The sequence below is a fragment of the Ceratotherium simum genome, chromosome 4 (genome assembly GCF_057802395.1).
Source record: "Ceratotherium simum simum isolate JZ-2026a chromosome 4, ASM5780239v1, whole genome shotgun sequence".
NCBI lineage: Eukaryota > Metazoa > Chordata > Mammalia > Perissodactyla > Rhinocerotidae > Ceratotherium > Ceratotherium simum.
Genome location: NC_141903.1, coordinates 36,738,996 through 36,753,123, shown reverse-complemented (window position 1 = coordinate 36,753,123; position 14,128 = coordinate 36,738,996). Strand labels below are relative to the sequence as shown.

At 43.6% G+C, this 14,128-nt stretch overlaps 1 protein-coding gene across 2 annotated transcripts in view; it reads right to left on the bottom strand.

The window, feature by feature from the left end:
- SIL1 (SIL1 nucleotide exchange factor) overlaps positions 1 to 14,128 on the bottom strand; it is a 218,238-nt gene that overhangs the window by 164,556 nt on the left and 39,554 nt on the right. For both annotated transcript variants that reach the window (XM_004420126.3, XM_087429727.1), the window contains exon 2: positions 302 to 416. In XM_004420126.3, the coding sequence (XP_004420183.1) occupies positions 302 to 406 (105 nt within the window). In that variant the 5' untranslated portion in view covers positions 407 to 416. The remainder of the gene's footprint in view (positions 1 to 301; positions 417 to 14,128) is intronic.

Below are 14,128 nucleotides of genomic sequence, written 5' to 3'. Positions count from 1 at the left end.
AAAAAAAAAAAAAGCACTTAATACAATGCTTGGTACATGGTAAGCTGCTCATCATTATTATTATTATTATATCATCATCATCATATTTTCCCCAAAGGGAAACTGTGCCATGAGCTTTAAACAGAGATCAGAGGACTCAGGGATTAGGGGGAAGAAGTACACATACCATACTCTGTGACCCAGCTCTAGCCACATTCCTATAAGAAAAATAAAAGCTTGTCCCATTCCCACGGCAGCCCTGGTGGCACAGAGGCTTTCTTGGACCGAACAGGGATCTCTCTACTTGTGATAAGATATTTACCGGGTTCTGATGACTGAGGCAGATGGTGAAGCAGGAGGCAATCAGCAGCCCGAGAGGCACGCCCAGAGGAGTCATCCTAAACAGGGGCAGACCCTGGGGAGGCATAGTTAGAGACCTGAGGAATGTAAACAAAGAAAACAAGGTCAACAGGAAGTTAGTGCCTGATCCCTCAGCATTGTGATTCCCATGATGTCACTTGTTCAACATATGTCAGATGTTTCCTGCATAGAGGTATCACAGGTCTTCTATCACAGGGGTAGATCAGTCTGAAGTAAGCCTCCATATTCCATAAGGACTCCAGCCACCCAAGGGGAGATATGCCTTGGTTGGAACTGTATAGCCAACTAAGACATTTGTATGAGCTATAACATCCCTGTTCCATTCCTTCTTCATTATCAACTTATTATCAGGTTGTGCAGGGTAGTATTAGCTATGGTAATGAGAGAAGAAAACTAACCAATTGATTTGTGTGTGAACAGACATGGGCCCAAAGCTGCATAAGCCTTTATAACCATTCACTTTTAAACCAGACCCACTGTCATACCTGAAGACAGATGCCATCAGCATCCCCTAAACCAGCAGAGTTCAATATTCCCAAGCCACAAAGCCTTTCACATCACTTTTCAAACAGCCAAACAAACCAAAATGCAAGCCCTAGTAGCTGTTAAAATTAAAATGATACAGGGCCGGCCCCAGGGCTTAGCGGTTAAGTGCATGCGCTCCGCTGTTGGCAGCCCGGGTTCGGATCCCGGGCGTGCACCGATGCACCGCTTCTCCAGCCATGCTGAGGCCGCATCCCACATACAGCAACTAGAAGGATATGCAGCTATGACATACAACTATCTACTGGGGCTTTGGGGGAAAAAATAAATAAATAAAATTATTAAAAAAAATTAAAATGATACAAGGATGAAAGAATATCCACGTTCACGGATTGGAGACTTATATTGTTAAGTCTACTCAAAACTACCCAAAGCAATATGCAGATTCAAAGCCATTCTTATCAAAATCCCAATGGTGTTTTTTACAGAAATAGAGAAACTCATCCTAAAATACATGTGGAATTTCAAAGGACCCACAACAGCCAAAACAATCTTGAAAAAGAAGAGCAAAGCTGGAGGATTCACACTTCCTGATTTCAAAACTTACTACAAAGCTACAACAATCAAAGCAGTGTGGTACTGACATAAGGACAGACATATAGACCAATTGAATCTAATTGAGAGCCCCAAAATAATCACATATATGGTCAAGTAATTTTCAACAAGGGTGCCAAGACCATTCAATGGAGAAAGGACAGTCTCTCCAACAAACTGCTCTGGGACAATTGGATATCCACACACAAAAGAATTAAGCGGACCCTTCTCTTACACCATACACAAAAATTAACTCAAAATGGGTCAAAGACTTAAATTTAAGAGCTGAAACTCCTCTTAGAAGAAAATATAGGGGAGACAACATGGATGGACACTGAGGGTATTATGCTAAGTGAAATAAGTCAGAGGGAGAAGGTCAAATACCTCATGATCTCACTCATAATTAGAAATTAAAAACAACAACAAACAAACACATAGAGACAGAGATTGGACTGGTGGTTACCAGAGAGGAAAGGGGGAGGGAGGAGGGCACAAGGGATGATTACGCACATGTGTGTGGTGATGGACTGTAATTAGTATTTGGGTGGTGAACATGATGTAATCTATGCAGAAACAGAAGTATAATGATGTACACCTGAAATTCATACAATGTTATAAACCAATGTTACTGCAATAAAGAAAATAAATAAATAAATTTAAAAAACAAAAATAAATACAGGTCTATTTGAATCTGAAAAAAATAAAACAGATAATATGCAACAATAAAAAATAAATAAAGCCATTGAATTGTACACTTTAAGTGGGTAAATTGTATGTATGTGAATTATATGTCAATAAAGCTATAACAAACATCCTCAAGAAAAAGAAGAAAACATAGGGGAAATCTTCACATCCTTGGAATTGGCAATAGTGTCTTAAATATGACACGTAAAGCACAGGTGATAAAAGAAAAAACAGATAAATTGAACTCCATCAGAATTAAAAAAATTTTTGCCTCAAAGGACATTATCAAAAGAGTGAAAAGACAACCCACAAAATGGGAGAAAATATTTGCAAATCAGATATCTGATAAATGTTTAATATTGAGAATATATAAACAACTATTACAACTCAACAACAAAAAGACAAGCAACCCAAATTAAAAATGGGCAAAGGACTTGAACAGACATTTCTCCAAAGAAGATATATAAATGCCAAGGGGGACATGAAAAGATTCTCAACATTATTAATCATTAAGGAAATGCAAATCAAAGCCACAGTGAGACATCACTTTACATCCACTACAATGGCTATAATTTAAAAAGAAAGAAAAGAAAAGAACAAATGTTAAAAAGGATGTGGAAAAACTGGAACCCTCGTACATTGCTGGTAGGAATGTAAAATGGTACAGCTGCTGTGGGACACAGTTTGGCGGCTCTTCAAAAAGCTAAACATAGAATTACCATATGATCCAGCAATTCCACTCCTAGGCACTCTACCCCAAAGATCTGAAGACAGTGACTCAAAAAGATACTTCCATGTGAATGTTCATAGCAGCATTATTCACAATAGCCAAATGGTGGAAACAACTCAAGTATCCATCAACAGATGAATGGATTTTTTTAATGTGATATATACATACAATGGAATATTATTCAGCCATAAAAAGAATGAAATTCTTCTATATGCTTCAACATAAATGAACCTTGAAAACATTATGCCAAGTTAAATAAGCTAGACACAAAAGGACAAATATAGCATGATTCTACTTAAATGAAATATCTAGAATAGGCAAATTCAGAGAGACAGCAAGTAGATTACAGGTTACAGGGGAGTTATTGCTTAATGGGTATACAGTTTCTGTTTGGAGTGGTGAAAAAATTTTGGTCAGTAAACTAGAGTGGAAGTCAAGAGAACTTAATCCAAATTGGCAAATGATCTAGGAGAGAAAGGCAGAAAGAAAAACAAAATAAAACAAGCAAAAAAAAGCCTTAGAAAAATTCAGAACATGTCAGTATTAGCCCAGACCCTTACAAAAGGTTTGCATGTTGATCACTCAGCCCCAAAAAACCTCATTAGGCAGTTTACTCAATAGAGGCTTAACTGAATTAATTATGGGGGAACATCTCTGAAGAGGATGGTGTTTACCTTTTCTCTCTTCTATTCCTGCCTCACTCCTCTGTGTTCTATCTCAAGAAATTGGTCCTGTGACATGACCGTAGTGGGACCAAAGTCCTGCCTAAATCCACTCTCAGAAGTTATTACCCCTTTGCCCAGCCCACACCTCCTCAGGGGCAGACAGAAACTTTCCCTAAGGACATCTGGAGCCATGAAGGAAAACAGCCCGGCTGGACCAGCACTGTGCTAAAAAAGCACAGCCAAATGCAAAAGCAAAGGCTTGGACGCTAAAAATAGCTGCTACACTCACCCAGCAGCAAAAGCCTTTGCTTTCTGCCAGTTTCTCCCCGCTTTTTTCGTCAACAAAATGGAACAGCTGAGTGCCACATGAGCTTCCCCCAGCAACCTGGCTCCCTGGGGCACCAATTACACCAAAAGACAGGGAGTGAGTTCACAGCACAGCACTAGGTTCTGGACAGGTGCCTGGTCATGCCTGGTTTGGGGGAAGGAGTAGGGGAAGGCTGGGTGAGGATGAACAAGAGGCAGAGGCTGCCACATCAGGAGTGAGAAGGCTGAAAAGGCCCAGGGAGATGGGTCTCAAGAGGCCCTCGACCATTCTTAACCCTGAGCCTTGGCTGTGGGGAAAAGGGGAATAAAAAATGGAAGGGGGGGACTCTCAGCATGTTCAGGACAACATACAATAAGAGAAAACAAAGATTATCCCAAAAGCCACAGATTTCCCTTCCCCTCCCCTACGTGAGAGCCTTTATGTGTATATGCATGTACACACACACACCAAGTTAAATGCTCCCTTCCCACAGCCAGAGATAATCACTGGAACTGGTGCTGGAGAAAAAGATGAGGAGGAAGAGATAAATGAGAATGAAGTAGTCAAGGGCAAAGAAGACAAATGAGCAGGAAGAGGCCCAGAAGGGACTGAGGAAAAAGAGATCAGGGCAGTTGATGCACAAACAGTAGCTTCCCCACCTCCTGGAGTGGGAAAGGGAGTGGGGAGCAAGAGAAACGGCAGATCCCACAGGGCTCCCAGCCGCCTCCATCTCCTGCAACACACTAACGCCTTCAGAAGCACTTTCTGCCAATACTAAAAAATAAGAGATCGATTCACAAATGGATCCTTCATCTCTCCCCAATAATTCCACACGGACTGCACACCTGACCTATTTATTGCCTCCACATATTTTTCCATGAAACAGGAAGAGAGAGAGAACATGTGTGTGGGTGGGGGGGTTGCTGGGGAGAGACAGAGGAGAAATGAAGGTGGGACAAAGGTGCGAGACAGTTTTTCAGGCTTTGCAGGGGCACCCAGAGAGCAAGTGCAAACTCTGTAGCCCACAGGCATGGGTATGGTGACCTCTGTCCTCTTAAGGCCTGGCCTGCAGTCAAGTCACCTGGCCTTGGTCCTTATTCAAGAAGCAGCTGGTGGAGAGCAAGCAGGCATAGTTTTCCCTGGGCTTTATGCTGAAGCTGAGGGAGGGGGAGGGAAGGGGAAATGGCATACAGCTATGTTCTGCCAGGATGGCCCACCAAAATAAGCAGGGACCTAGGCAGCAGCAGCAGCAAAAGGAAACGTCAGACCCTGACATAAGTAAAGCCAAAGTCATGGCATCCCATTGAGGCACAGTTTGGCACACTTGGCCTGAGGATAGTACCCTCCCCAAATCACCTGCCACCCACTAACCCTGGGTTCACTTGATCACCTGCCCCTGCACACCCTGCAGAACAAACCTTCCCATCATCTTTGGCTCTCAATGGAGGACAGATCTACATCTTTACATTTATGGCCTTCTTCCGACTTAAAACACATCACTCAGTCCAGGAAAGGGGAACGTATTTCAATGTTTCACCAGTAACTCTTTAAGTATCCTTGGGCTTCAGGACAAAAGAAATAATAAGGTACTTGAGATGCCCATTTTTCTATCAAAACTGGCCATTTGTAGGCTGTACTTCTACTTAAACAGAGGTTGGATGGTCTCAGCAATCTGTATTGCCAGCTTACTGCAGCCCGGAGCAGATGCGTGGGGCGCAGTGGGAGGAGCCCCTTGGACTCGCAACTCCCTTGGCACCTCATGTCTTCTACTCAACTCCGACAGGACTAGGGGAGGGGACTGGGCCCTGTATAAACAAGACATCCTCCCATAACTTTTGTTTTCTCTCAAGGCAGGAAAACAAAAGAATGAGATGAGGATGGCAAAAAGCCAACAGAGGAAGGAGGAGTGGGACTGCTGAATCTCTGGAAGCTTCTGACATGGGGCTGGCAGGCTCCATGGACAGTGGCTGTTCTCCAGTCTCAAGGCCAGAACAACAGGGAGAATAGGAAAAGGTAGCAAGTCATCATGGGCAAGCAGAGCCACCTCAGCAGCCTGCCTGGGAGCACTTGGAGCTCCATCTTATAAAATGTTCAGATACTTAAGTATATGTCCTACAGTATATGTCCATGTATCTGTTGCCCCTAATCTCCTAGAAAAAGTGAAAGGGCAAGAATTCCTATTTCCATCTTATAAGGAGGAAACTGAAGCAAAGAGATAAAAACATTGGATAGAAAGCATAGTACATGGATCTAGATTCAGACAGACCAAAGGCCAATCCCTAGCTATGTGATCCCGGACACAACTTCACTAGGCCTCAGTTTCTTCATCTGTAAAATCGCCATAATAAGAGCTTCTACTTCAGAGTGTTAGGTAGAATCAAATAAAACAGTACATGGAAAGTCCTTGGTACAGCACCTAGCACCTAGGTATCACACCATCATTGGAGTGGGGATGATGACTTGCCCCTGGACCCACAGGAAGTCAGGCACAGGCCAGGCACCCTGGAACCACTGTCATGAGCAATTGCCTCCTGCAGGATCTACACACCCTCTAGCTGACCCACACCTCAAACTTTAGAACCAAAGCCTTTTGTTGGGTATCTACCCCCAGGAGGTGAAGGAAACAGATGTTAAAGGAGGACCCCTACAGCTGAAAATGGAGAGATGCAAGCCAGTTTTCTGCTGAGCCCTGAGGCAGATCCAGCCCACTCAGCGCTTTTCTCAGCATACTAGTGTCCAGAAAGCCAGGTCACCATCATGTAGAACTCTCAGCTGCAGGAACAGCCATAAAACAATCTTCTGCTTTACAAACTGAAGGTTAGAGAATGAGCTCTTCCCACACACACACATTCATTACTATTTATGGGCTGTACAGACTCATACACACACACCCAGTCACTCACCTCTACACAGAAGCTCACCACCTAATTTGAGCGGACAAACATTAAGCTGAAGAAACAATGCAAAGAGGACACTGAAAGGACAGCCCTGACAAGAGAACAATGTGCAAAGGCTTAGGAAAAGAAACGAATTTTTAAAGAATAATTTGAAGGACAAGAGAAATAAGTTTGGAGCAGTCAAGCAAACAGGCTTGTTCCCCCTAAGAAATAAACTAAACAGAAAATCAGGAGGTAGACAGCAGTTAAACGGAAAGAGCTTTTAAACAGCAAAAGAAATGTGGCTTTAACCCCATATCCTTAAGCCACTGACCATTTGTGTCATGGGGACAGTATCTGCCCCAAATATTGAAGTCATGTCTATGGCCAAGCAAATGGGGACTGCTCTCAATAAACCCAAGGTACCCAAGAAGGAAAGTGATTAAAGGAGGCTGTTGGAGGGTAGAAAATTCACAACGGACCCAAGCCTCCACCTGACCAGAGAGCTACAAAGCCAAAATCTGCTCATGTAGCCTGGAAAGGAGAGCCCACAAGAGGCCTTTCCAGTAACAAGACAGGGATAGGTGCTGATCCCACTAGAGAGCACATGGAATCAAGAAGGGCTCCACAAACCCAGCTAGGACAGGAGCCCGGGAAGGAGGGTAACATGGGATGGGATGAAATAAGAAGGGGGCACTCCTGACCCCTTCTCAATACTCTGTATTCCAAAAGGTGGAGGACATGACCAATCCCACCCCTACTCCAGTAGGGAAGAGAACAGATCTTCAAGAAGGTAGCTAAGCAGATTAGTAAAAAACTGTAATCTCAGAGATAAAGACAGTGGCTCCACCTAAAAGAAATCAAATAACAAGCACAGTAATTTAATAAAAGGAAGCCCAGCCTGGCCCTCTCCAGACCTACCCTACTTAGCCACAGCCTTCAAAGAAGCTGAATGTTGGAAGGGAGCTTAAGACTCAATCTTCATTTGAACTGCTAAAAGATTCAGAAGACACACCAGATACTCAATATCTACATATAGGATAACCAGAGTTCAATGTCTTTAGGCATGGAGCTTGTCAGTAGATACAGGAAGGCTCCGGCAACTTCATACCTGTTGAAGACAAAGAGGTAGAGAAAGCTAGGGGAGGGCAAGAATTTTCGTCCCACAAGCACTGAGGTGGTAACTAAAGCAACTAGAATAGAGTCCCTCTTAGGGAGAAACCTTAGAGAAAAAGGAACACTAGGCCAAGAACAGTCTTCAAGTCATGGCTGGTGGTTAGGAAAAGAAAGAGGAGCAAGCAAGGGAATCAGATGAGGAACAACAAGAATAGTGCAGAACTACACAGGTCATGAGAAGGGAGAATCCTGAGAAAATCAAGTTGTGGGCCACAATGTCAAGAGATCAATCAGAATAAGAATGAGAAAATCCACTGGATTTGGCAATGAGGCAGCCAGAGGACCCTTCAAAAGAGGGCACCTGTGTGAAGAAATAGAGGCACGAGGGTAGAACACTTTGAAAGGTTGAGTGGGTCCACCGAAGTGTGAAGATTTGGGGCCACTTTCCTAAATCCAATTTTTTCAATACTTTCACTAGACTGATAATGATATGTGAGAAAAAACTGACTCCAGTGGTCCTATAGAGGGATTCTCCAATGCCATATGATAGGTTCCTGTGATGGTGGAGAGCTACTCCCCAACACACATGTCCTCAGGATAGTGATGCGCACAGTCACACTAGCAGAAGGAGGGGGCAGGGACGTAAACTCTCCAAGAACAAACTCCCATCAGACACAACTCCACCTTCTCTGAGCTCTCCGCCACGCCTCAGACTGCTCAGAAGCTTTAGTCCTCGCACTTTGTAGAGCTGTAATGATCGTAACTGTAGCACTTGGAGTGAGGAATGGAGAGAAATACCCCAGTGACACCTAATCCCCCAGTATTCAAATGCAATATCTGGGCAGCCCAGAGGAAAATAAATTCTATCAAATAATAATTATAGTCAACATTTATAGAGCACTTTCTATGTTCCAAGCAAGTACTAAGACAACAACCCTCTGATGGGGTTCTAATATGCTGCTCATTTTGCCCACAAGGGGACTGAAATTCAGAGAGGTTAAGTAACTTGCTCAAGTTCACGGAGCCAGAGAGCAGTAGAGTCAGGATTCAAAGCCAGTTTGGCCCTAGAACCCATGCTCTTTCCACAGACCATTCTGCCTTTCCAGTGGTCTATGAAATCAGCCACAGAAACTGGACTCATTTTATTTGTTCTGCAACAGTGTGACTAAAAACGCATATATTTTGTGTCAGGAGAGAAATTTTTAAATGAGCCTACTAGGGCCCTCTTGTAGAGAGACCCACCTCTACTGCATCTAAGTTTCTGTACATTATACACCATACACACACACACACACACACACACACACACACACACATTTTGATTATTGAATGCCCTTGGCACAGCCCAGCTCATAGGAGAGGCACACACATTCAAGAGGAAGAACATCCTTTTTTTTTTTTTTTGCTGGGCAAGACTTGCCCTGAGCTAACATCTGTTGCTAATCTTCCTCTCTTTTTTTCCCTCCCCAAAGCACATAGTTGTACATTCTAGTTGTAGGTCCTTCTAGTTCTTCTATATGAGCCGCCGCCACAGCATGGCCACTGACAGACAAGTGGTGTGGTTCTGCGTCCGGGAACTGAACCTGGGCCGCTGAAGCTGAACATGCCAAACTTTAACCACTAGGCCACCAGGGCTGGCTCAGAATGCCCTTGACTCAGACTGCAGCCAAGTCAATGGAGCCCTGTGTGGCTTGACCTCTTAACCTCCCATCATTCAGGCTTCTCAGCTGTACAAAAAGCAAAAGCTTCCTTGCTCTCCCTCACAGAGCCCAGCACTAAGCACTCCCCTCATATATACCCAACTATCCGGCAAGAACTCAGCAGAGGGGAAAGGAGAATTATATTGGGTAAAAGTTGGCCAAGATGATACCCAAGCTCATTTCCAACTAGTCTATGATCCTGACATACCATTCCTCATCCAGGAAACATATAGAACAGAATTATTTCTACAGGGCAGAAGAAGAAAATGGAGCCCAAAAAGGTGCATAGGGCTTGCCTAAGCATACCAGCAAGTGACCAGGTGAATTAGAGAAATACCCCAGACCTGGTCAGTGTACTTTCCACTAGGCCCCAGATTGCAAGCTCCTAGCAGGAAGTAGACAAGGAGACCTACTCCTTATACTTGCTCCCTGACCCTGCCTGAGGTCCTGAGAGTGATCAGCCTGTGTCTGATGATAACAGCCAAGGTTACCAGAAGCTCCACTCTAGTCCGTCTCCATTGCAGTGTAACAAAAAGAACGTGGGCTCTGGATTTCGACCCAGGTCTCCCCGACTAGTTGTGGGACGACTTTGGGCTAGCTGCTTTACCTCTTCAAGTTTCAACTCTTTCATCTGAAAAGGTACTTACTAGTAACTACTTTGTAGCATGGTTATCAGCATAAATGAGATGATATGAAGTATACAGCACAGCGCCTGACACAAAGTGAGGGCTCAAAAAGCTTGTAGCTCTCACTAACTACTGTTAGAGAAAATTCTGAACAAAGGACAGGATAAACAAAAGCAGTGAGGGTTTCAGCCCCCATATAGAATTGTCTTCTGTTCTGACAACCAAGTGTCTCCTTGGAACCCAGCTTCCCTGAGCCGCAGGTCTGCCCACACACCCATACTACACTCTAGGTGGCTACAGAGGCATTTCCATTGAAACCTTTAAGCGATACTGGCTGGCTCTGCATCAGTGCCCACTGAAGAGTTGACTGAGAACAGCCACTTCAGAACCCAGCTTCCTAGTGATTCAGGCCTATCTACAAATTCCTGCTGCTGCTCTCCTATCTCTAATGGAAAACAGGGAGAGCAGGAGCAGGGGGGCGATAAATTCAGCAGATCTAGACTGCTTGGACCACCCTAGACAGTCAGCTGGCACCCAGAGAGTAAAAGCCCCAGGGCCTCCTTTTTCCCTCTCCTTTTAAAATAATAACTGGATCTCCTGACAGTAGACATGATGGGCTTTCTCTATAGCTTGCTCCCAAAGAATACCAGAGACTTTCACACACTCATCCACACAACAGAGTCTGGAGCTGGGGAGGGATCAGAGTTCATCTTTCCTTTCCCCTGATGTCTCCACACTTCCAGAGAAGGTTAGAGCATCTTAGCAGGACTATGATAGGGAGGAAGGTATGACTTCTAGTCCATACTGCCAAATGAACTATCTGCAAATCAGTAAGCACACTAACCCTTATTCCGTACCTGCCACTCTGGTACTTTGGATTATAAGCATTCAGCATTCACATTCTAGAAACAGGTGCCTCACAAAGATACTTTAGCATTAGCCTCAGTCTCCTGAGCACACTAGGCACCATACTATGGAACCGAACATACAAAACATACAAAAAATACCATCACTGCCCTCAGGTGGTTGATGTGCTGTTCACAATCAGTGGACGGCATGACTTTTCACATCTGAGTCTCAGACAGTACAATTATGAAAAAGAAAGCCCTTTTAAGAAATATGCATGAGAAAATGGATACTGTTCTGGGCAACTTGAGACACAAATTATAACTTTGAAATGATGAGATGGGCAACAATTAGGGTGCTCCTTAACTAATTCAGGAGCCCCAGGGAAACAGCATTTACTTACAGAAACACTTAGTGGCAGCAGGAAGATGGGTCAACAAACACGGTAGTTGCTACTACCATGCTGGCATTGACTATGTCTTTCAGGTAAGTCAGCAACTGAAACATCATATTTTATTTTTAACACGCCTGAGAGTCCAAGACTATTTATAATCCCAGATCCTTAAAAACTTGAAAGGAGGATGAATTTTAAAATGTACACATTTACATACGTGGGCAGAAACACAAAAATCAGATGCCTCTCAACACAGCTCAGGGAGCCATAACTCACGGCTTTCACAATCCCACCCAACACCCAGAGAAAATCTGGGTGCCTTCTCTGAGAGATGGTGGGAGACTGGGTAGGTAGCCAAGAAACAAAGAAACCTAAACTCAGCGCTTGGCAGGACAATTAAGGAGCAGAGGATTTTAAATGCATTGTTTCTGACTCTAAATATGTCTACATTTATTACCAATTTGGGATCAGAAACCAAATTTAGCTCTGCCGTGACCACGCACTGAAAATATTAAGCAGAGTATTGCCTAGGAAACAGCAGTCCTCCCTGCTGCGGCAGCCCCGTTTCAGAGCTGACTCTGACATGGTCCCAGGGCTCCCCATCCTGGGCTTTGCTGAGAGCCCAGTTATGAGCAGAACTGCCACTGTCTTGCCGAGGCCTCGCTTGCTTTTTAGAAGGCAGCAATAGGAGCCAGGCTAGGGACTACACAACCTCCTCATCCTCTCCTCACCCACTGACCACTGTGTTAGAGGTCAGTGAAATTCCATTTCACAGGCCTATAACAACTAGAACCCACCTGACTAGGAGCTCCATAAGGGTAGGGACAATTGTCCACCTAACCCACTGCTGTATCATTGCCAGCACCGTGCTTGGCACTCAAAAAATATCTGTGATTGAATAAAATCAACAATCTAAAAAGGAATACACAATGGAAAATAATGTTGTCATTAAAATAGGTGAAAATAGGGACTGTGGTGACACCTGAGAACGGGTACACAAAATACTGCTGAGCGGAAGCAGACATAATAGCACACATATGTAAATTACTTCTTTGAAAAAGTACGTGTGGCCACCTCTTTGATCAGATATGAAGTTAGAATTATGGAAAGCCGTGCTCAATGGAATCTTTCTTCCTGAAATGTTAGCTATAAGAAAACCCTTAAAATAAATATTTTCAACATAGAACCTGCTCCCTTGTCCGCTGACTTAAGCTGGTGCCTGGGATGGCTTAGAGACCTTGTTCTTGTTCGGCAAGCCCAAGAACAGATCATCCATCCATTAGCACAAGGAAAGAGAGAGCACAAGGAAAAGCTGTAGTCTTAAAGTCCAACTTATCAGCTTGACTCTGTTTGCCAGGGCAGCTTCCAGTCTGCATCATCAGTATGATTGGGAGGTATAGAGACAAAAAGTATGGAAAAGTTGACCTGACCCAGCTTCAAGATCAGAACTCCAAATAGCGGTCAGAGCCCCATGCCACACAGCCCAGGGCCTATCAGCCAGCAAAGTGCCTGTTAAGAAGGGTAGCAGCATACCAATCCTTCTAAAACTTCCAAAAAAATAGAAGAAAAAGGAACATTTCCTAATTCATTCTGCAAGGCCAGAATTACCCTGATACCAAAGCAAGACAAGGAAACTACAAGGGAAGTACAGACCAATATCCCTTATGAATAGACATGCAAAAATCCTCAACAAAATACTAGCAAACAAAATTCAGCATATTGAAAGGATTATACAACATGATCAAGTGGGATTTATCCCATGAATACAAGGGTGGTTCAATACATGAAAATTAATCCAGTTAAACACTACATTGATAGAATGCAGGAAAAAAACACATGACCATCTCAATAGATACAGAAAAAGCACATGACAAAATCCAACATCCTTTCATGATAAAAACACTCAATAGAGCCAGCCCTGACGGCCTAACGGTTAAAGTTCAGCGCGCTCTGCTTCGGTGGCCTGGGTTCAGTTCCTAGGTGCAGAACTACAGCACTTGTCTGTCAGTAGCCATACTGTGGTGGCGCCTCACACAGAAGAACCAGAAGAACTTACAACTATACCCAACTATGTACTGGGGCTTGGTGGGTGGGGCAGGGCAGGGCAAGGGGGAAGGAAGAAAAAAAGAGGAAGATTGGCAGATGTTAGCTTAGGGCAAATCTTCCTCTGCAGAAAAAAAAAAAAAAACCATACTCAATAAACAGGGAATAGAAGAGAACTTCCTTAACATCATAAAGGTCATATATGAAGAACCCACAGCTAACATCATACTCAATGGTGAAAGATTGAACTTTTTCCCTTAAGATCAGGAACAACACAAGGATGCCTGCTTTTGCCACTTAGTCAACATAATATGGGAAGTTCTAGCCAGAGCAATTAGGCAAGAAAACAAAATAAAAGGCATCCATATTGCAAAGGAAGAAGGAAAACTATCTCTGTTCATAGATGACATGATCTTATACGTAGAAAACCCTAAAGAATTTACAAAAAACTATTAGAGCTAATAAATTCAGCAAAGTTGCAGGTACAAAATCAACACTCAAAAATCAGTTGTATTTCTATACACTAGCAACAAAAAATCCAAAAAGGAAAGATAAACTAACACACGGAAAGGGAGAACAGTTTGGTGGTTATCAGGAGGAAGGGGATTGGGGGGTGGGCACAAGGGGTGAAGGGACGCATTTATATGGTGACTGACAAACAATAATGTACAACTAAAAGTTCACAATGTTATAAACTACTATGA